Source organism: Erithacus rubecula (assembly GCF_903797595.1).
Source record: "Erithacus rubecula genome assembly, chromosome: 25".
Lineage (NCBI taxonomy): Eukaryota > Metazoa > Chordata > Aves > Passeriformes > Muscicapidae > Erithacus > Erithacus rubecula.
Window position 1 is genome coordinate 2670145 of NC_136677.1, and position 22077 is coordinate 2692221.

General features: G+C 49.9%; 1 protein-coding gene across 4 annotated transcripts in view; it reads left to right on the forward strand.

Moving 5' to 3' along the window:
- The first annotated feature begins 1363 nt into the window (after positions 1 to 1363).
- TBCEL (tubulin folding cofactor E like) overlaps positions 1364 to 22077 on the forward strand; it is a 43106-nt gene continuing 22392 nt past the window's right edge. Inside the window, exons 1-8 of one of the 4 annotated variants that reach the window (XM_079326600.1) lie at positions 1364 to 1434; positions 5656 to 5805; positions 7964 to 8103; positions 9988 to 10169; positions 11191 to 11447; positions 13006 to 13132; positions 13626 to 13742; positions 17733 to 21845. In XM_079326600.1, coding sequence (XP_079182726.1) covers positions 5673 to 5805; positions 7964 to 8103; positions 9988 to 10169; positions 11191 to 11447; positions 13006 to 13132; positions 13626 to 13742; positions 17733 to 18051 — 1275 coding nt within the window. In that variant the 5' untranslated portion in view covers positions 1364 to 1434; positions 5656 to 5672 and the 3' untranslated portion in view covers positions 18052 to 21845. Of the gene's footprint in view, positions 1435 to 4472; positions 5429 to 5655; positions 5806 to 7963; positions 8104 to 9987; positions 10170 to 11190; positions 11448 to 13005; positions 13133 to 13394; positions 13582 to 13625; positions 13743 to 17732; positions 21846 to 22077 lie in introns of those variants that run through there. The other 3 variants (XR_013776823.1, XM_079326599.1, XM_079326601.1) reach the window with 3 other exon arrangements.

Here is a 22077-nt window from a genome sequence, read left to right on the forward strand (position 1 = left end):
ACCCACGACTCTGTCCAGACTGAGGCAGGGAATTCCTGGCAGAGCAGGAGTTAATCAGCCCCTGGGCTGGGGCTGGAGCTTTTCTGTTGTCCTGTGCCTGGGCAGCACCACAATGCTGCCATTGTGGCTGCAGGAGTGTGCACAGCCTGGGTGTGCTGGTAACAGGATAAAGCTGTCCTGATGATGTTACAGCCCGGGGAGATGCTCTGCAGCCACTCAGCCATGACTAATGCAGCTCTCCTCCAGCTCCCCTGCCTGTGCCAGGCAGGACAGGCCGTGTTTCAGGCAGTTTCTGGCTCCTACCATGCGAGGATGGAGGTGGGGAACCAGGCTGGGTGGATTTGTCCTCAGTCTCAGCATGATTTGTCATCCAGGTCAGGCTTGGAGCAACCTGGGCTAGTGGAAGGTGCTCCTGCCCATCCACAGGGGTGGAATGGGATGAGCTTTAAGGACCCTTTGAACCCAAATCAAGCTGGGATTCTGTAATTCTGTCCTTGACCAGCCACTGCAGGAAAGGAGGTGCCAGCACTGAGTGAACAGGAGAGGAATGGGTGAACTGTAGAGAGCAGGGGGCACTGCCAGCCAAGGCTGCAGCTGCTGCATGGGCCAGTGCAGCCAACGCTGCTGAGCATGCAATGGCTATGGCTGTGCAGGGTTTAGGCAATATTATGTACCTGGCTCCAGCAGGACCCTGGGGGCAAGGGGGTGCCACCCTGGGGAAGGACCTGCGCCCAGAGCTGGAGCCTGGCCCTGCAGGGATCACAGAACCACAGGCTGGGCTGGGGCAGAGACCTCAGGGGGTCAGCAGGTCCCCCCTGCCCCTGCAGGGTCACCCCAAGGCACAGGGCTGTGCCCAGGTGGCTCGGGAATCTCTGCAGTGAGGGCGACTCCACACCTTCTCTGGGCAGCCTGTGCAGAGCTTGGTCACTGAATAATAAAGTTTTTTCCTGTTGTCCTGGTGGAGCTCCCTGGGATCAGTCCCTGCCCATTCCCCATTGCCGGGACACGAGCAGAGCCCGGGCCCTGCTCGGAGCCCTCCCTGCAGGCACTGACAGACAGGGCTGAGGTCCCTTCCCCGCCCTGAGCAGCCCAATTCCCTCATCAGGGGCTGCTCCCGTCCCTTGTCTCTGTCCCCCCCCGGTGTCCCCGCCGCGGCATCTGCCGGTCCCTCCTGCGCTGCGGAGCCCCGAGCAGGTCACGGCAGCCCCGGTGTGCCTCCGGCGCCGGGCAGAGGGTCACGGTACCTCCCTGCCGCGCCGCCATCGCTCTTCCCGTCGCATCCCAAGGAAACCCTCCTTGGTGACAGCGATGACGTCATCGGCGTCGCCGTCTCCACGGCAACGGGGGGAGCGCCCCGCCACGTGACCGCGCGCGGCGTCACGTGATGTTTGGAGCTGCTTCCGGGTCGATGCGGGACGCGGCGGCCGGGCCTGGGTGAGAGGGGCGGGGGACGGCGGGGACAGGGGACAGCGGGGGACAGGGGACACCGCCCGGCACCGCCCGGGCACCCCCGGCACCCCCCGGCCGCGGCCCCGAGAGCCGCGCGGGGCGGGAACGCTGCTGTCACCGGGCCAGCCCGGGGCCGTGCGAGGGGCCGTGCGAGGGGACGGGGACAGCGACAGCGACAGGGACGGGCTGTGAAAGGGGACAGGGATAGGGACAGGCTGTGAGTGGGGACAGGCTGTGAAAGGGGACAGGGATAGGGACAGGCTGTGAGTGGGGACAGGGACAGCCACAGGGACGGGCTGTGTGTGGAGACAGGGACAGGGACGGGCTGTGAGAGGGGACAGGGACAGGCTGTCAGGGGACACCCCAAGCTGTGGGGGACACCCCAAGCTGTGGGGGGACACCCCAGACTGTCAGGGGACACCCCAGGCTGTCAGGGGACACCCCAGGCTGTGGGGGGACACCCCAGGCTGTGGGGGACACCCCAGGCTGTCGGGGGACACCCCAGACTGTCAGGGGACACCCCAGGCTGTGGGGGGACACCCCAGGCTGTCAGGGGACACCCCAGGCTGTCGGGGGACACCCCAGACTGTCAGGGGACACCCCAAGCTGTGGGGGACACCCCAGACTGTCAGGGGACACCCCAGGCTGTCGGGGGACACCCCAGACTGTCAGGGGACACCCCAAGCTGTGGGGGACACCCCAGACTGTCAGGGGACACCCCAGGCTGTCGGGGGACACCCCAGACTGTGGGGGACACCCCAGGCTGTCAGGGGACACCCCAGACTGTCGGGGGACACCCCAGGCTGTCGGGGGACACCCCAAGCTGTCAGGGGACACCCCAGACTGTCGGGGGACACCCCAGGCTGTGGGGGGACACCCCAGGCTGTCAGGGGACACCGTGTGCTTGCCCAGCCCCAGCAGCACGGGCAGGGCTCCCAGCAGTCAGTAATTGCTGCTGCCGTGGGACAGGGTCAGGCCAGGAGGGAGCCAGGGGATAATTCAGGTGCCTGTTCTTTGCTCCATGGTCTCCTCTGTGCTGTGCTGTGGGAACACAATGCTGGGTTTGATGGGGCTGTGAGAGGGTCCCACCTGCTTGGGTGCCTTGTCCTGGTGGCTCAGAGGGTCAGGATCCCTGCCCTGCTGCAATTCCTGATAAATCCTGCTGGGATTTCCCTGCCCAAGGCAGGGAGGAGTGGAGCTAAATGATCTTCAAGGTCCCATTCCAACCCAAACCATTCTGTTTCAGTTCTCTGCTTCTTGAGATCATCTCAAAAATAATTTCCCTGCATCATGTCTCAGGAGAACAGTGTTCCAGCTCCTTGCAGATGGATGTTTGTGCCATTCATCCATTCCTTACTCTTTGTTTTCCATGAATACAAACATGTCAGGATGTGTTTGCTGTGTGACTCTTTGGGATGTGCCCAAGGCATTTGAGTGCCACTGGAATTTCATTAGCATGCCATTGATGACATCATTCTCCTGAAGGATCTCTTCTTCTCCTGGGAGGCTCACAGCACAGGGGATGGAGATATTTTCCATGCTGTTTTCAGTGTTTTCTTTTCCCTCATCAGCTGCAGCAGCACTCTGGGTTTCCCTGGAATCAGTCTCAAGTCAGGGTCTTGCTCCTCTTTCCAGACACTTCCCAGTGCTGCTTCCAGCTTGGGAATCCCAGCAGAGGAAGGATGTGGAGCTGCTGGGGAGGCACCAGGATGGTCAGAGGGATGGAACAGCTCTGCTGGGAGAGTTGGGATTGTTTGCCTGGAGAGGAGAAGCTTTGGAGTGACCCCATTGTGACCTTCCAGGGAGACAGATGAGAGGAACTGGAGTGACAGGACAAGGGGAATGGCTTCCAAGTGTCAGAGAGTGCCTTTAGACTGGATACTGGGGAGAAATCCCTCCCTGGGAGGGTGGGGAGGGTGGCACAGGGTGCCAGAGAAGCTGTGGCTGCCCCTGGATCCAGCCAGGTGTGGTGGAGCTTGAAGTGACCTGGGACAGAGGAAGATGCTGGAGCAAGGGATTGGAATGAGATTATTTTTAAGGTCCCTTCCAACCCAAACCACTCTGAGATTCTCTGTCCTTTGTCACTGGGGCCACAGCCCTGCAGCAGAGCACTTAAATATAACAACAAAGGCTATTTGTTGACACCTCTCAAAGCCCAAGTGCCTCCTTTGCACTCCATGCTGTCATTTAGAAAAACCCAGAGTTATTTTGAGACCTGAATTGTTGCTGGTGCTGTCAGCAGGGACAGGCTCAGAAATGTGCACCTTGCAGCTCACCCTGTGCTGCCAGCATTCCCTGGAGAGCTGTCACTCCCTCTGCACATCCTGCTGCTCCCAGGCAATTGCAGGGATTCAGAGGAGCCACGTGCATGACAGATGATTCCAGGGATGTGCAATCCCATGGGAGGGGAGGTGGGAAAGGTGACTGCCCACTCCACAAGGTTTTTGTCATCTCACAATGGCACTGGTGTTCAAAAGTGGAGCTTGAGGAAGAACATGTTGAGGATTCAAAGCTGTTGGATGTAAATGTCAGTGGTTTTTCTTCTCAGTTCTGGATTGCTCTCACCCTGTAGCTGAAAACACCATTTTTGCCCATAAGGTGAGTTTCTCCTGATGTTGTTCAGCAGATGAAGAGGGATGGAGCTGATGGAAAAGCCATGAAGGACAGAAGGTTTTATGCACATGGGAGTTCCAGAATTTCCAGACCAGGAGGTCTGAATGCAAAGCCCTGTCTGTCTGTGGGTGCTGCTGAGCTCCCAGACCACTCTGGAATGAGACCTTTCAGCCTAAAGCTTTGCAAATTGTTCCTGGACCATATGGAATGCTTTAGCCTAAAACTAAATGCCTTGTTCCTATCAAACTCCAGTTTGAGGATTTAATTTTTGATTTTAGATAGAGTAGTGATATGAGTCAAGTTTGAGCTATGTTGAGAGATGAAAATGGTGGGTTTTGTTTTTTGTTTTTTGTTTTTTTTTTTTTTTTTAAGACTAATCCTGCAAGTCCCTATTTATGACATTTAAACTTTATATATAATATAAAAATGATAACATGCTTCTGTCAATTGCTGCTTCTTGTACTCTAATCCTTTTGGTTGGTGGGTTTTAGGTAGTCTGGTCATGAAGAAGTGAAGTGGAACTTGTTAAACATGATTCTCAACAAATGGAGCCTTAGTGAAAACACTTTTGTTTAGAATTTTCTGTCTAGATTTGTCTGTAACAAGGCTAAGGGAAAGAAATGGGCAGAAACTTCAATTCAGGATTAGCAGTATAGCTTACAATAAATGTGTGGCACCAGTCTGAGGTTTAAAAATGTAATTTAGTGGTAATTAGTGGAAAAGCTGCCCAATGACTAATTGAACCTTGTAGGAAACCTGCACTGGTTCCTGCACTTTCAGGATTGTGATGCTGTGTCCATGATGGGCAGCAGGACTAGGAGACCTCTGGAAACAACAATCTCTTCATTCATTCACCTTCATTCATTCTGCTGCTGTGTTAGAAACCCATCAAATGCCAAGTTCAGGAAAAGAGGGCAGAATGAGAGGCTGAGTCCCACCTGGGCAGGCCAGAACCCTGCCATGGAGGGTGCTGGTGCCAAAAAAACTCCCAGCTGACTCTCAGTATCTCTGCAGGCAGCTCAGCAGCCTGTGCTGAGGCAAGGCCTTCTTCCTGTGCTGCTCTGTGCCATGCCCAGATATGAAGGGCACAGTTATTATCTCCCAGATACATTAGGCAGCTGCAGAATGGAATTGGCAGGAGGTGCTTTTCAGCCTGGCCAAATGATGTTTGGTGACACAGCAGAAAGGGGAAGCTGGCAAACAGCTGTTGGAGCAATCTCCTGCTCACAAGCAGCTGTTTGCTCCTTCCCCTCCTGGCTGCCCTGGAAATGTGTTTGGGGGTTTCTCACAGTGCTCGTGGGAGGGGCAGAAGTGACAAGTGCAGAAGTCACATTTTGCAGCCTGGAATCATCCTGGAAGATAAGGAGTAAGGAGGTCTTGAACTTGGCCTGTAATGCTGGCTTTGTACAGCACCAAACCCTCTGGCTCTGGGTTCTTTCAAGTAATGTTTTACTTTAATCTTGAATTTGCAACAGGACCTGTTAGATGATCTGGAGCTCAGAAATAAAACCCATGACCCACCTGCTTGCTTTTACTGTGCCCTCCAGCACCCCTATCACTGCTCATATGCTCTGCTTTTCTTTTTTTCTCCAGAAGTCCAAGAAGGGAGCATGGACCAGCCCAGTGGAAGGAGTTTCATGCAAGTTCTGTGTGAGAAATACAGCCCTGAGAACTTCCCCTACCGCCGTGGGCCTGGCATGGGGGTGCATGTCCCTGCCACTCCTCAGGGCTCACCTATGAAAGGTGAGTTCTGCTCTTTCTGAGCATCTGGGAGGAGAAATCTCCTTGAATTGCCCAGAAAAAGAACCATCACAATGTTTTTTGTTTTTTTTTTTTTTTACTGGAGAGTTGAGAGATTGGAATCTAACAAAGCTAGAAAGTGACAGAACTGGTTGCTGTAAAAAATGAAATTTCTCTACAGCATGACAGCATCAGAGTTAGAGAATAGAGTGGAATCATTTGGGTTGGAAGGGACCAAGGATCACCAGGTTCCAGCCCTGGGAGTGGAAGATGGACCCAAGGCCCTGTGCAGGCTGTTTTGAGGGCTCAGCAGTCCTTGGAGCTTTTCTTTAGGCCACTGATTCTATTTCATTATTGCCTGCAGAAACAGGTGTTTTGGCAGAAGTGGCTTAAAAATACATAAAATATCTAAATTTGAGGTTGCTTCCTGTGCCACCAGCTTGCTTTGATGCCTGCAGGGACAGGAGCTCAGTGTACCCAGGAGGGGACATATTTCAAGCAGAGTGATAAATTGTTGAACCTCCAGCCAGGCTGCTTTGGTGACAAGTGTCTCAGGTGAACTTGCAGTGTGCTTTGTCTTCTCAAGGCACCAAATTCTTTGTGACCTAGTGAAGAATTGCCCTCTCCTGTGCTCCTGACCTTGCTGCCTTGAGGGAATTTAGCCAGATGTGTGTCTGAAGCTCTGTGCTGCTTGTGGATGTCCTTGAGCCTCCCAGACTGTAGAATCTGTGTCACCATCTCTGAACTAGATCCATGTGACACCCTTTAGTCTTCCCACACTCTCTGATGTTGGCATTTAATTCTTGGTTTGTATGGATGGCTCTGAAGCTCACACTGATCCCATCAGAGCTGCCCCTGCTTTGTGTCACACATCTTTCCCATCATGATCTGGAGGAGTAATCCAAACATCCATCAGGTCAATTTGTGTCATAACCAGCCCCAAAGGGGAAAATAGCCATGGAAATCAGCTGGATGAAGTTTCCAATAACTGGGTTTGACAGAGGAGAAAAAAAAGGGCCTGAGTTCAGTTCAGGATAAAACACTCAAAATGAACAAGAACAGAAAAATGGCCTGATGGAATGTTCAGTCAGTGCCCTCTCTGCAGGTAAATTTACATTTTTCCTGCTCACCTGAGCTGTTTGTGTGCTGAAAAGAGGCCACAGCTTAAAATGTGACTGAGGCATGACTTACAAATACTGTACTAGTAATTCCCAAAGTGCCACACTGTCCTTTTAGGAAACCAAACACTTCTGAGCCAGAAAACTTGGAAACTCAGATCACTCCAGGTAATTGTTTGCTGCTAAAATCTCTTTCTAGTCATGTAGCTGTCAAATGTTAAGGAGAAAAGAGGCCACCTATATTAAGAAAAACCTTGTGGTTGGATTGTAATGGATTTCAGTACTCCAGAGAGGTGGCAAAGCCATGAAAGAGTGCAAAACTGCCTTGGCTCAACGTGGATTTCTTGGGTGGAAATTGTTTTCCTTCCCCAGCTTTTTGTCATGGTTTAGCCTTAGCACAGCAGGCTGTGATTGAGTTCCAAGTCCTTGGTTGTAGTTTTGAGTGCATTTACATGAAGAGGAGCTGGAGCAAAACCAGAGCAGAGACCTGAGTCTGTGCATGGATGCTGAATGCTCTACACTGAACCTTGGGAAGGCAAAGCTTAGAAAGGAAATGTTCAAATACCTCCTAAGAAATGTTTAAATACCTCCTAAGAAATGTTTAAATGTCTCCTAAGAAATGTTTAAATAGCTTCTAAGAAATGTTTAAATACCTCCTGGCTGTCACTAGGTCCAGGTGGGCTCAGGGCTGGAGGATAAGGGATTCTGACTGTGCAGCTGACACTCCCCTAGTGCTGTGTCCTATCTGCAGCAGCAGCAGAAGTTGTGGTAAGGACTGATAGGAGACAAGCCATAAATGACAAAGGAGAAGCCTGAAATGCACAGAAATACAGGGAAGAACTGAAGAGCACTGATAGGAGTGGCACTTCATGTTCCCAACCAAAGCTTCAGCATGGTGCCAGTTACAAAACCCGCGTTTCACCTGAAATCGGGGTCAGTTCTGACATTCTGGTGGATTTCTCCTGCTGGTTGGGTTTGGGGCTGGATTCTGTGACTCCAAGGCAGTGCTGAGCAGAGGCAGTTTGTGTTTTTCCTTGTGCCAGACCGCCTGAACCTGCCCAGTGTGCTGGTGCTCAACAGCTGTGGCATCACCTGTGCCGGGGACGAGAACGAGATCGCCGCCTTCTGCGCCCACGTCTTCGAGCTCGACCTCTCTGACAACAAACTGGAGGATTGGCATGAGGTAAAATGGTGATGGGCACCTTGCTGGGTGCCTTTCACAATGCATTGCATTGGGGAGAGTTCCATTTTGGTGGTTTCTTTCTCATCTCTGAAGGTGATGGTTATTTACTTCGACAGCAACTGAGCAATACATGCGATAAAATTAATCCAGTGTGGCACTTCACTCCTCTAACTTGTGACTTACAGTCTTGGCTCGTGGGTGAAAAATCTGTATTTTTATATGGTTTTGTCATGCAAAGCGCTGGAACTGGCATTTCTAACACCAAGAAGTTAATGAGCAGTTTAGTTTTTGACAGAGTGGCAGTTGATTCCCAGCTTTGCCACTGTGATTGTGGACAAGGTGTTTATTCCTTCTCCATTTTTGTTGCTTTATCTGCAGAACAGATTTAATAATATTTACCACAAAGAGTATTTCTGCAGCCTCATTAATTAATGCTAAATGCTGTTGTAAAATCCTTTGAAGTGCTTGGATGAAATAATGCTCAATAAATGCAATGTAACAGGAGTGAAACCATCTCAATCCATTCAAGTGTCATTAAGTTCCTCACTAGATTATGCTCTCCTTTTATGTTAGTGTTTATTGTTAGAAATATGTGGAATAAAATAAGGTATCATGGGGTTTTGTGCCATCAGATTCTCATGTCTTAAGGGAGGGAATGCAATGTTTGCAGTGTCCCAGCTCAGTGGGATTGACCTCATATCTGGTCACTCACAAGCTGCACATCTCACACCTGCTCTGTGTTCACTCTCTTCAGGCTGCCCTGCAACTGAAAGGCTTCTGTGTGTGCTGGCCCCTTCCTCTGAGACAGGATTAAGTTTTCACAGCCCATCCACACCAGATAAATATCTCCCCACCCCTAAAAGCTGCTGGGGATTCCAGATCCCTGGGTAGCCTGTTCCCATGCTTAGCTAATAACCTCATAGGCTAAACTGTGTAATTTAAGTCTCCTGTGCTGCAATTTCAGCCAATTTCTGCCTGCCCTGTTCTCAGCAGGCAGGAGGAGAATCATCACTGTTCCTTATACAACAGCTTTTTATACCTGCTAAGAACTTTAATGCCTCCTTTCCTTATTTTACTATAATACTGAAAAAAATACCCTTTTTCCAGGCACCCATCAGAAGCCATTTTTTTCCTAAATCTTGTGGTTTTGCTGGACTGATATCATCCAGTTTGCCTACTTAACTCCTGAGGTGTAGCACCCAAACCATGACATCAGCTGAGAGGAGGGGTAAAGTGGGACAGAGTCATTACCTCATGTTTGCCACACTTGAATTCATGAGACAATCACCCTTTGCCAACAGCTGGGTGTTTATTGACCCCTGTGTGCCCTGGGCTGCCCATCCCAACTCTTTGTGGAGCACAGCCCTCCAGCCAGCTGTTCTCTGACCCAGAATTATTTTCTGCTGGTGTTTGAAGTGCTTCCCACTCAGTTCCCCAGTCAGGGAGGGAATCAGGGACTGGCTGAGCTCTGTGGGAGCAGTGGGAAGCTGGACAAGTGCCCAGTGTTGGCTGTGGAGGCAGGAGAAGTGGCCATGGCCCCCTGTGAGCAAGGGCTGGCTCCTGGAGCTGCTGCTCAGCCTTGGCCTTGAGGTGGATTTTATGGCCTCTCCCAAGGGACTGCATTTCTCTTATCAAGCTGCTCCCAGAGTGTAATTAAATGAACTCTTGAGGAGAATGAGCAATTAACCAACCCATCTAGATCAGGAATGGCTGCAGTATGAATTACAGGTAGATATCCCAATGTTGTTCCCCATATCATTACTTGGTGATGATTCCACAGGGCCCCTTTTAGGAGGTGGGATATTATTGCCAGAGGTCCGATTACTACCTGATACACATTTCTTTCTTTCTATTCTATTTTTTTTTCTTTTCCTCCTCACTTAGGTCAGTAAAATTGTGTCCAACGTTCCCCACTTGGAGTTCCTAAACCTGAGTTCCAACCCTCTCAGTTTGTCAGTTTTGGAGAGAAGCTGTGCTGGCTCTTTCGCTGGCGTCCGAAAACTTGTGCTCAACAACAGCAAAGCTTCCTGGGAAACAGTGCACACCATCCTGCAGGAGTTACCTGAGTAAGCTGCCAGTCTGGGGTTTGCTGCACTCAGGTCATGCCTGGGTTATGGACTCATGTGCTGAGGAATGAGGGGGCTGGGAGGATGCAAACATCAGTAGAGAAAAGGGGTTGTTTTCCTGTAGGAGTTTGGGAATTCCAGGTGAGTGCTTTACATTGTGCTAAAAACCAGACTTGGGGTGGTGCTGCAAAGCCCAAGCATTCTCCTCCTCCAAACCTAAATACCAGAGGTGAATAATCACCCCAAAAATGTAGGAGGCTCACAGTTCCCTCTGAGTCACTGTGCAGTGAATGATGTAGGGCATACCTCTTAAATGGGAGGTACCTCTGAGGTCTGGCCACTTGTCAAGGAATATTTCAGCCTGCTTTTCTCTGCTAAGGTGTTGATTTCTGTGGTTTGATCACGGGCCACTTTGGCATTCTGCTCCCATGAATGTCTTCAGTGGCTTGGTTTTGGTGACAGATCCCTCTTTGTGTGGCTCTGTAAGCAGAGATGATGACAACAGAATGTCCTGTGTGGCCAGTCTACACTTCTCTGGGATTGGGAGAGTTCAGTTGTCTGAAAATTTAGTGGGACCTGTTCTTTCTTTACTGGGATCTGTTCTTTCTTTACTGGGATCTGTTCTTTCTTTACTGGGACCTGTTCTTTCTTTACTGGGATCTGTTCTTTCTTTAATGGGAGTCTGGCAGTGATGTGGGGGGAAAAATCATCATCAGTGTTGTGTCAAAATTAAGCTGAGAGCCCTGGGAGCAGGTCCCAGTCAGCAGTGGGTTAGTGGCTTGTTGGGCACAGGTGTAGAAGACAACCCCAACCAATCTGTTACACAATACTGGGAGAGACTCAAGGAACACTTAAAAGTTTTTTTTAAATCTCTGAAGATATGGATGGGAGCAGAGATATGGTTGAAACACCATATGGAGTGCTCAAAGGCCTTCCCTACACCAAGGTTCTCAGAGCTGTTAGAAGAAGTTGTGTTAAAATCCCACAGAATTGATGACATGATCCTTTCTGCCCTGTGCAGCTTGGAGGAGCTCTTCCTGTGCCTTAATGACTACGAAACAGTGTCTTGTTCTCCAGTGTGCTGTCAGTCTCTCAAGCTACTCCACATAACTGACAATAATCTTCAAGACTGGACTGAAATTCGAAAGTTGGGAATTATGTTTCCATCACTGGACACACTTATCCTGGCCAACAACAACCTCACAACCATTGAAGAGTCAGAAGATTCCCTGGCAAGGCTCTTCCCCAACCTAAGATCCATCAATTTGCACAAGTCAGGTGAGAGCCTGGCAGCTGGGATGGGTTTTGTTGGTTGATCAGAGTCTCTCCTCCTGTACAGGTGACAAGCAATGAACTTGCCCATCTGTGGGATTTTCCTGCTGCTTTGGGTAGTCAGTCATTATCAAAAGTCACAGCAGTGTGGACCAGTTAATCAAAATGAGCTTGAAAGGTTTTTTTTATGTTGGTAGTTTCCCTCTGTTTCCCATCCCTGCCTCAGGTACTCCTGGCTGTGGAATGATAAATAAATGTCTGGCAGTGGAGGGGATAAAAGAATCCCATTTTCCCTTTCTTCCCTGTTTTATCTTGGGTAAAATGAGGACATGTGCAGGTGTGCAGCATGGATCAAGCATCCCCCAGCAGAAGCTGTCTGTCATCTGTGCTCACTCATTACAGCCTCACAAGTGATGCTGGAAGCTGCTTTTACACTCCAGCCCCAGAGAATTCTCAGCCAATGCTCCAGCAAGAGAATGAGCAGTTGGAATATTGGGAAGAGCACCCTGTGCTGGGAGAGAAGGAGCTGCAGGGCAGCTCCTGGGGGCTCTGATGTGTTTGTGTATGACACACAGCAGAAATCCATCTGCAGGAGCACTTCATGCACCAGCAGCTTTTGTTCTTTACAGCTTTATATGCTGTGCAAGTGCTGCTGAAGTGTCAGGCAGGTAGAAGGGACTTTATTAATATGTCCTACAATGTAAGCATCAAGGAATCCCTGTAATAAAAGCTTAACTAGAGGAGGAAAAGCCTGTTAAGCTGCATTTGAAAGCACTGTCTCACTGAGGAACAAGTGCTCCTCTGGTAAGTAGTTCTGCAGTTTTCATGCCAGGTGCTTAAGAACTCTGGGCTCTGTGTTGCATTTTGATGTTTTGGGAGCTGACAGTCAAATAGGAATCCCAAGGAGCTTGTTAAAACTTTTTTGGGGTTTTAGAAAAAGCTGCTGCACTCTGAAGTTCTGGCAGAAGACTCCAAGATGAGTTGTGTTGATCTTACCACACAATCACAGCTCTGCTGGCCTCAATCCTCAGCTTTGTTTTATTTTGCTCTCCCTGCTTGCTTTGTTATCCCAAATGTCAGGTCTTGAGGGGGCTGAAAATGAGTTAAAACCTTTTTCATTAAATAGCTAGATGGCTTCTGGGACTGTTTCACCATTGGGTTGTGAGCAGAAATGGCACCCAGAGTGGTTGTGAGTGAGGTAATGCCATCTGATGGCTGTTTAGTGATGCCTGGAATGAAAGAAGTGCTGGTGACTTTAACACTCTGAAGGCAGCATCTCTGATGCTGGTCAGTCCCCAGCAGTGAGGATAAAGGTTGAATGGTCCATAAAAAAGCCATGAAGAGCATCCTTCTAGATTTGGGAACAGCACAAGAGAATTTCAGCTCCTCTATCTTGTAAGCAAATGTTGATTTTTTTAGCAGCACATTGTGAGCAAAAAGCCAACTTCTCAAAAGAGCAGCAGTGACACTCTCCTGTCACATATGCTCTTTGGCTGTGTCTGATTATCTTGGATCCATGATATGTTTTCTGTGTTTGTTAACACAAATCTTTCCTCCTGAGCAGGTCTGCATTGCTGGGAAGACATTGACAAGTTAAATTCTTTCCCCAAGCTTGAGGAAGTGAAATTGTTGGGAATTCCTCTGCTGCAGTCTTACACCACCGAGGAACGCAGGAAGCTGCTAATAGCCAGGTCTGTTGGTTTGTTCTGCTCAGCAGAAATGTGACAAGGCAAGGCAGGGGTGGGAGCAGGTAATCAGAGGAAGAAGCTGGCAGGAGATGAAGTTGTGTGTGAATGCAGAAAGATTGGGGCTTGATTTGTTGGGTGGGAACAGCTCATCAGAGGAAGAGGTTGGTAGGAGATGAGGTTCTGTGTGAATGCAGAAAGATTGGAGCTTGTTTTGTGGAAAAGTCAGAGAAGTGAAAGTGGTAAATCTGACTGCTCTGCTTCTCAGGGGATTTTGTGAGTCTCCTACAAATCTGTGCACGTGTGGTGCATCTCTGTGGTGAAAGGAAAATGCTCAATTTTGAATGTTCTTGTGAAACTACATGGAACTTTCGAGGCCTGAGCTTCCTGGCAGGAATTCTCAACGGTGTTAAAGCTGAGGCACTTTTGATGTGTCTGCCTTGCTGGTGAGCTGTCTGGGCTCCCTGCTGGCTGACTGGCTGCTGCTGTGTGCCTGCAGGTTGCCATGCATCACCAAGCTGAATGGCAGCATCGTGGCCGACGGCGAGCGGGAGGACTCGGAGCGATTCTTCATCCGCTATTACATGGAGCTGCCCGAGGAGGAGGTTCCCTTCAGGTGGGGATTGTCAGTCCTGCAGTGAGAGCAGGGACACAAGGGTGGGGACTGGCCTGGTGATGGGAAATATGGGCCAGCTGTTCCATGGAAACACATCCCTCACCTTCCTCTGGCCCCTTCACTCTGTTTGGGCTGCAGTTATGTTATGACTTGTAGGGTCACTCCTGAGGCAGATTTGGTGTTAAAAGTTCCTGTGTCAAGTGCCATTGAACAACAGGATGTTCAGTTCATGACCTTCATTGTTTCCTGGCCTCTCCCACAGCTCCCTTTATAATCCACCTGTGTTTGGGAGTGCCCAAAGCCAGGACACATCGTGCTGTACACTGCCAGGCCAGGGCATCTAATCCTCTGCACCATCTGGTGTGTGGATGTGGCTGGCAATGGGAAGCTGTCCCCTCACTTTCAGGCCTGCAAATCACAAGTCTGATGGGTTTTCTTTGCCAAAAAAGTGCATCCAATGATCCGTTCATCTTGGTAAACTAATGAACTTGGACAGATGCTGTTCAGGCTGTATCTTTTTTTGTGCCAGCATCCACTTACTGCTTCTAATGGGCTGAGGAGGGATCATGGAGCATCAGGCCACTGCCTTTACCTGCCCTGTGCCCTAAACCCTCATGTGCTTTTGGACAGCAAAGCTTTATTATCCGTTTTTTTACAGAAAAGGGGTAGGACAGGAGTGTGTGTGTGACTCTGAGGGCACAGAGCACATTGAAGGTCACAGCTATGGCCTGGCATGGATGACAGAGGTGCAAATGGAATCTGCTCAGTGTTTTCCTCTCAGTGTTTTAACTCTCAGCCTCTTGTTTTTCTAAAGCACTGGATATGTGACTTGCCAATCCAGTAAGGGAGTGGGAAGGCTGGATTGGGGAATGAGGGCATGGCATTTCGTGTGAATGTTAATAGGGTCAGTGGTTATAATATTTGTTAAAAGCATGCTGGGGTCAGTTCAGAGGCAGAGGGCACTCCTGCAGTCAGGGAGACAAGACAGCTGGTCCTTTTTCTGAGGACAAGTCCTGATTTGTAATTTTAGAGAGCCTTGAAGCGTGAAAATTGAAGGAAATATTGGAAGGGATAACAGCAAAGGCAGAGAATACAGGAGAGGGGAAGAAGGGGAGACTGGGACTATGAGCTCATGGTGCTGCTCCCAAAAGGGATTAATTTCTGTAACACTTCATATTTCTTGTGTTTGGTGGTGACAGAATATCAGTGATCCATATATTGCTGGGAAGGACACAGTGGGATACAGCTTTAGTCACTCATGATGCCTGGGATGTGGATTTTGGGGACAAGCTGTGTGTTATACATCACCACACACCACTGGGATTGGGTTGTAGGTGGGATCTCATGTGAAAGATTCCTGACATCTCACCCATCCAAGAAAACCAGGCTAATTTTGACCAACACACCAGCTTTATGCTAGAAAAATTACCTCCCCCTCTTTTCTTAGCCTTTAAACATTGGTGCTGCCTTTTCCATGGTGAAAGGCCTCTTTGTCCAAATCCCTTCATCTGTGCAGTGTTTCCAAGAGGCTTCTGCAGCTGCCAGAGAGGGTTGTTCTGTCCTGGAGGGGTTGGTGCCACTGCAGATTCTCTCCTAGCAAGGCTGCAGATGCCTGAGAGTGTCCCCAGTGCTGGGTTTCAGTTCCTGGACCCAAAATCAGCAGCCCTTGTGTGAATGGAGACCTGGCATTCCTTGCATAGGGATTTTGTGTCTGTTTGTTGCTAAAGCTTCCCCTTCCTCTCTCCCAGATCTGGTGTGGTGGCTCCAGAAGTGGTTTGTAATTAGAAACTAATCAGGGCACACATGTTGTGGCTGGGGTCTGACATCTGCATTGCAGTGCTGCCTCTTGCAGAGGGAGAACAACTTGAGCAGGGAAATCTTCTCAGTGGGAGCAGCCCCCCTCCAGACTGGCAAGGTGCAGCCTGTGATAAGCTCTGTCAGCTGAACCCCCCTGCTTGCTGCATTGCTGTCTGCAGCTGGAAGGGATCAGGCAGGCAGGGAAAGGGAGGAACAATTTATCTCAGTGGATGTTGTGGTTGTAGGGAGCACAATCCAATACTGGCTGTCTTGTGGAGTGACGTCCTCCTGTCTGGGGGGTTTTAATGAGCCCTCTGCTTGTCTGCTCCACTGTTTATCTGCAGAGTATCACAGGCACTCTCAGCCAGGCTCAGGTCTTCAGCAGCCTCAGAGTCTGCCAGGCTGCAAGGGGTGATTAGAAAAGTCTCCAGGGTGCCTATTATTGGGGTCCAGAACATCCATTCTGCCTCAGTCCTGATTGATTTGAGGGCAGCCAGTCACTCACACTCCCCACTTTCTTTGCAGCTCACATACAAAGGAGCAGGCTGCAAAGCTCATTCTGCCCTTCCTCAAGACAAGAAAATTTCAGACAGCATTGCTTGACCCACCTCATATTTACAGCACATATTTGGATAATCGTGGCTCTCTCATGGTGGTTCTCTGTCTCAGCTTGTCTGAAATTTGTCCCCCTGTTTATCCTCTCCCCACCATCAGCCCAGTTCACTCTTAGTGCATGAATCATGACAGTAATTGTGGCTGGCCCAGAAGTTGTTGCTGCTCTGCAGCAGCAGAGATGCTGAGAATTAAAGGGATATCCCAGAGGGGGCTGAGGATTTGGAGCAGCAGGGGTGGGTTTCTCTCTGCCTCTTTCCCATGGGATGCTGGTGCTGGTAAATCCTTCCAGAGAAAAGGAAACCCTCCCCACTGCTGGCACATTGGCTGGCACTTGCTCTGCCTGCAGGTGTGTTAAACATGGGGAGTGTTGTTTTCCCTCAGCACTAGTGGCAATCCCAGATCCATGGGGCTGCTCCTACCACCCCAGTGCTGTGACAGCAGGGCACCATCCCACCTTTGTGTCTGTGAGACTGGGGAAATCCTAGTGCCTTGTGGCCCTTTCCTCAGTGGCCAGCACACAGAGGGGCTGCTGTTCTCCAGGAACATTCCTGCCTCCAGCAGGATTCCCTGGGGCCACCCCTGCTGCCAGCTCCCATGGCTGTGCGGGCTGTGGCACCGTGCTGAGCCCGGGATCAGAGCACAAAGCACTTTCTGTGCAGGGGCTTGAAACGTTACCTGTCCCCTGCAGCTCTCAGCCTTTGTCATCCCAATGCCATTGTGTTTTGTGCTGCCATTCCTCCTCTTTCCCAGCCAGGCAGGGAGATCCAGCCTGGCCCGATGGCAGTGATAGCAGGGGGCGGGGGTGACACAGACTTTCCATTGCAGGGACCTTGGGAAGAACACTCTGAGAACTTGGCTGCAAGGACAGGGTGACAGTGGAGTGTGTGCCTCTGCTAGTAAAATTCCCATCTTGTTTTAGAGCAGGTGTGAGGGATCAGCTGGCAAGAAGTGCCCTGTTTGTTATCAGCTCTCAAACTGTGGGGCAGCTCACCTTGCTGTGGTGATCTTGATGATCCTGTGCTCAGTGGAGTGTAACATTTGGGACCTAGCTGGCCTTTTGGAAAACAGCAGGAATGTCTGATGATCAGTTAAGTTGTGAGGCCACTGATAGTGGGAATCTAAACTGAAGGTTGTGTCCTTTTTGTGAGTGCTGGTTTGGTTCTGGCACTCTTCAGTGAAGTGTTTTCACTGGAGCATGAGGTGTAGGGTTGTGAGCACAACGTCCTCTCTTTCTTTCAAATCCCTCTGCAGCCATGGCTGGGATTTCTGAAACTGTAGGAGCCCAAACTGTGCTGCTCAGTTTTGTCAGGAAGCTGTTTTGGGACCAGTCAGCTCTAACTGCTCTCAGGCTGGTGGTAACTTCACCTTCCTCAGCAAGACCCTTCTCCCTGGTGGGACACTGAGTTCATATCAGTGCCACAGTGCAGCCTGGGGACTGTGGGACAAAGTGACTGGAGTGCTTGGGCTTTCTGGGCCACCAGCTGGAATCAGGATCAGTGTTGTCTCATGTGGGGAGCACTCAGACCTGGACAATGTGCATTGACTGCTCCATAACTCTGCACTTGCTGAATTTTCCAGGTATCACCAGCTGGTCACCAAGTACGGGAAGCTGGAGCCCTTGGCAGTGGTGGATCTGCGGCCCCAGAGCAGCGCCAAGGTGGAGGTTCACTTCCAGGACAAGGTGGAGGAGATGTCCATCCGCCTCGACCAGACTGTGGCAGAGCTGAAGAAGCACTTAAAAACTGTGGTGCAGCTGTCAACAAGCAACATGCTGCTCTTCTACTTGGACCAGGAAGCTCCTTTTGGTCCCGAGGAGATGAAATACAGCTCGCGGGCGCTGCATTCCTACGGCATCCGGGATGGGGATAAAATCTACGTGGAGCCCAGAATGAAATAGCCTTCTTGCCCACAGCCACACCCCACACACCCACACACATGCATTCAGGAGTTTGTGCAAGGTTTTTATTTCGGTTGGTTGGTTGAGGTTTGGTTGTGTTTCTGTAGCAGGTGATTTCTTAGCCCGGAGGAAGTGCCCTGATGTGAGAACCATGCCCACCATCCACTGCAGGTGACCTTGAGGTGACAATTGACTTCAGGACGTGTGTTTCAGTGTGGGCAATACCTTGATGTTTCCTTTGATGCTCCGGTATACTCGTGATTTGGCATGAATGGTCACTTGTTCAAGCTAAACAATGCCAGGGTCCATAAGGGAGGAGACAGCTCGGTGCAGAATTTGACCTGTTGTTTTCTTTTCCTGAATTTTTTGGTGTTTTGCTCCACCAGAGCTCCCTTTGGCCTAGCTATCCAACTGTGGCTCGAGCTTGCTGTAGTATTTTCTTGCAGCTTGGTGCTGTCTCAACCTTTTGTTGTGCTCGAGTTCACAGGAAAGATCTCCATCAGTATTCTGCTTGATTCAGAGCTCAGGTACTTTAGTGCATCCACTTCACCCCACTGGTTTGCTTTCTGTAAGTGCACAAAATGGGGGGATGAAAAAGAACTTCCCAGAAAGAAACTTTCTCTTCAATGTGCACTCTCTATATATCCACCTGATTTTGGTGTAGAAAAAAAGAGGTTTTGGTTGCTGTACCCATCTCACGTGGTGCCTGCAGCCTGTGGGGATAAAGGCTGTGAATTTTGGGACGTGGTGGATGAGTGCTGCCTTGGAAGGGCTTTTAGAGCAACAGGTCAACAAGGGGTTGAAGAGCAGCTTCCCCCTTTGGCCATTGTCCATCCTGATGCTGAAGAGATCCTCCGTGCACTTCACCTTGTACCAGTGGGTGCTGCAAGTGGAATGGCTAAAATTCCTCTCCTGGGAGAGAGGAAGAGTCAAGTTGAAGTTTGTGTTTGTTGCTGTTGCACCAGTTCAAACCTAGCACTTTCCCCGGGGCCCCTGGCCGGGGTCCCTGCGTGGGGAGGAACTTGGAGGAGGTGTTGGCTCTGGAAGGGGAGGAAGGAGCAGCTGGGCTCACCTTGGCTGTTCAGCAGCTTCCACTCTCTCTTGGCTTCCCCCACGTGCCCCCGCAGGCATCACGTGCTGCTGCTTCACCTAGTCCCTGGTTTTACTGCAGAGCAGATCCTCTGCCTGCCCAGTGAAATCCTCCTTCCTCTCTCTTGTTTCGCTTTCTTGTGTCTTCCCTGCTCCAAGTTCAAGACTTTCCCAATTTTCCTGGTTACAAGCAGCTGCACAGCAGTTTTTTGGAGCTGTGCAGTGAGGGCTCTAGTTACACATGAACTCTTGACCTTCATTTTGAAATGCTCCCTTTATCCCCATGTGCACTTTCTTTCCCAGGATGCTTTTTCCCACATCACTGAGCTCCTTTGGTATTCTTGGAGTTGTGTATTTCTCTTCACATTTTACCTGGATCGTGGGGTGGGATCATTGGGGAGGGGATGAAGTATTATTATCTCATAGTCTTCAGGTTTAGGATGTGGGGATTGTTCAGAGGGGATTAGTTCCTTATCCAAAGCAAGGGTTGAAACGGGAGGATTTAAAACAAGTCACTAATTTGTGCCTCATCCCCCTGCCAAAAATAGCAATTTCTTGGCCCCGTTGAGATGAGCAATAGGGAAGGGTGCAAGATTTTCCATAGGTAGCATAGACTTTCCATAGATCCATGGTACCTGTAAACTAAACAGCAGGGAGATAGTGGCAGTGTAACATAAAATGATGCTTTTATAAGCTAGAGCTTTACTGAAGATGTATTTTCCATTGGGGCAGCGAAAATAATTTGCTGCCTGATAGCAGAACCCTTAAGCCAACACTTCTGTATGATATATACATACCTACCAATAGGAAAAGTTGTGGTTAATAAGATATTTTGTTATATAAAGCAAAGTTTTATGAAGATATGGTTGTTTAATATTAGAAGCCTATTTCAGCCCTTGACCTCCAGTGTAAGTAGTTTATCCCTGAGTGGCTGCAGGGTCTGAGGCAAACGACCTGTGGGGATGCAAAATTATCTCTGACCTGATTCTCCAGAGCAGTAGTTGCCTCTGTGGTGTATTTATGGCATTGTACCTGCTATTAATGAGATGCTGTAACTCTTGACCAACTTCCTCAGCACAATTAAGTGTCTGGCTTTCAGAGAAGGGAATAAACAAAGGTCATTAAAGAGTGGAATGGGATGATAAAGAAGAGACAAGTATGTGCTTTTAAGTTGGTTTGCCCACTAAAAACTGGGCTGTCCATGGAGGGATTGGTGCTGTCACCAGCTCAGAACTGGCAGTAAATCCTGATTTTATGTGTGACAGACCTGGTGGGAACTGGAAGATGGAAAAAGGGAACACAGAAGGTTAACAGGTGCTGAGGAATGGTGCTGACACCCAAACCTGCTCCCCTAGTCTGTTCAGGTATGAAATCACCACCCTGCCACTGCTCCAGGGGAAGGTTTTTCTCAAGGCATTCACCTTGTGTGCAGATAGTGGAGCAGTCATGGGGTAGAAACCAAGAATCTTGGTTGGGCTTCCCAGGGAGGACTCACCCCCAAAACCCAGAGAGTTTGTGTGTGCAGATGTTGAGCTGTGGAAAGTGGGACCAAATGCACACAAGCATGTGGCAAAACACACCAAATCATAAAACCTTGTGGGGAAGGGTCTTGTGTGTGTGCCACCCAACAGGGGACCCTGTCCTGGGGAAAAGGAGAAGGTTCTGAGTGGGAGAGGAGGTTTGGGAGCAGATGTGGCAGGAGGTTTGATGTCAGGAGGGGCCATGTCCAGGCTTTGCCAGCGTGTGCCTGCTTCAGCTAAAGGCCCCTGGGTCTGTCACATCCCCTAGAGAAAACAAGATTTACCAGCTTCCCTGGCTTGTGTGTCCTTCCATCCAAGGGCTGCTTCTGTTGAGAGCTGTTGTGTTGTTCCTGCTAGTTCATGCATAGAAGTCAGGCACAGGCAGCCTGCACAGCAGAGCACCTGCTGCACGAGGAGCTGGGTGGCAGCTGAGTGTCACCAGCTCTGTGTGTCACCCAGTGCTGTGCTGCTGTGGGTCTGGATATGTTTGGATATGTTCCTGTTGGATATCCCTGTTTTGGCCAGATGTTCCAGGCAGATCGTGTAACTGTCATGAGTTACAGAGTGCTGGCTGTGCTCTGCTCCTTAGGTGGGATTTGTACCTGGGTTTTTGGGAGCTGCAGGCATGCAGGGAGCAGGTGTGACCCGTGGTGGCTTGGAGGAAGTGCTGCTGGGGACAGGCTCTCCCTGTGCCTCTCCTTGGGTCTGGAGGTGCTGCAGCAGCTCTGCCTCCTCATCAGTGACATTCTGTTGGTGTGCAGGATTTGAGAATGCAAATTTCAGCCCAGAGGCTGAAATATTCCTGGCAGCTGTGCCTCACTCATTTGGATGTGGCACTTTTGTAGGCAGCAGAGAGATCCTTCCCCAGAGCAACGTTAGAGGGGCTTCAGCCATCTCAGGCCTCTGCCTCTGTGATTGCTTTCTGCAGTTCCTGGAAACTTCAAATATGATTTAAACATGAAGATCTATTCTTGCTCCCTGTTAATGTTGCATCCATATGTAATTTCAAAGAAGAAGAAGTGTGAGTCCATCTGGATTTTGATTCTGATGTCTCTCCCCGGGGATACACCTCCCACTCCCACGATTTGCCTTTGGTTTGCTCGCAGACTTAGCGGTGGAATTCAGGCCAAAATAGGTCATTGGTTTGGATCAGTTCAATAAACTTATGTAAGTTTTTACACAAAACCCTTGGTGTCCTGAGCTTTGCACTTTTGTGTCCCCTAAAACAAAAATGTTCCCTGCTGTCACCCCAAAGGTGTAAGTGAAAACTGCTGGGATTTTTTTGTCCTGCTGATGGTTTTGTTGTCTGTCTGGGCACAGCCACCTCACCTGTGCAAGGTGCCCCTTGTCAAAAGGAGAAGTCACAGAGCTGGAAGATCTATTCCTCTTCTGGATTGTATTTCCCCATGACTGGGAC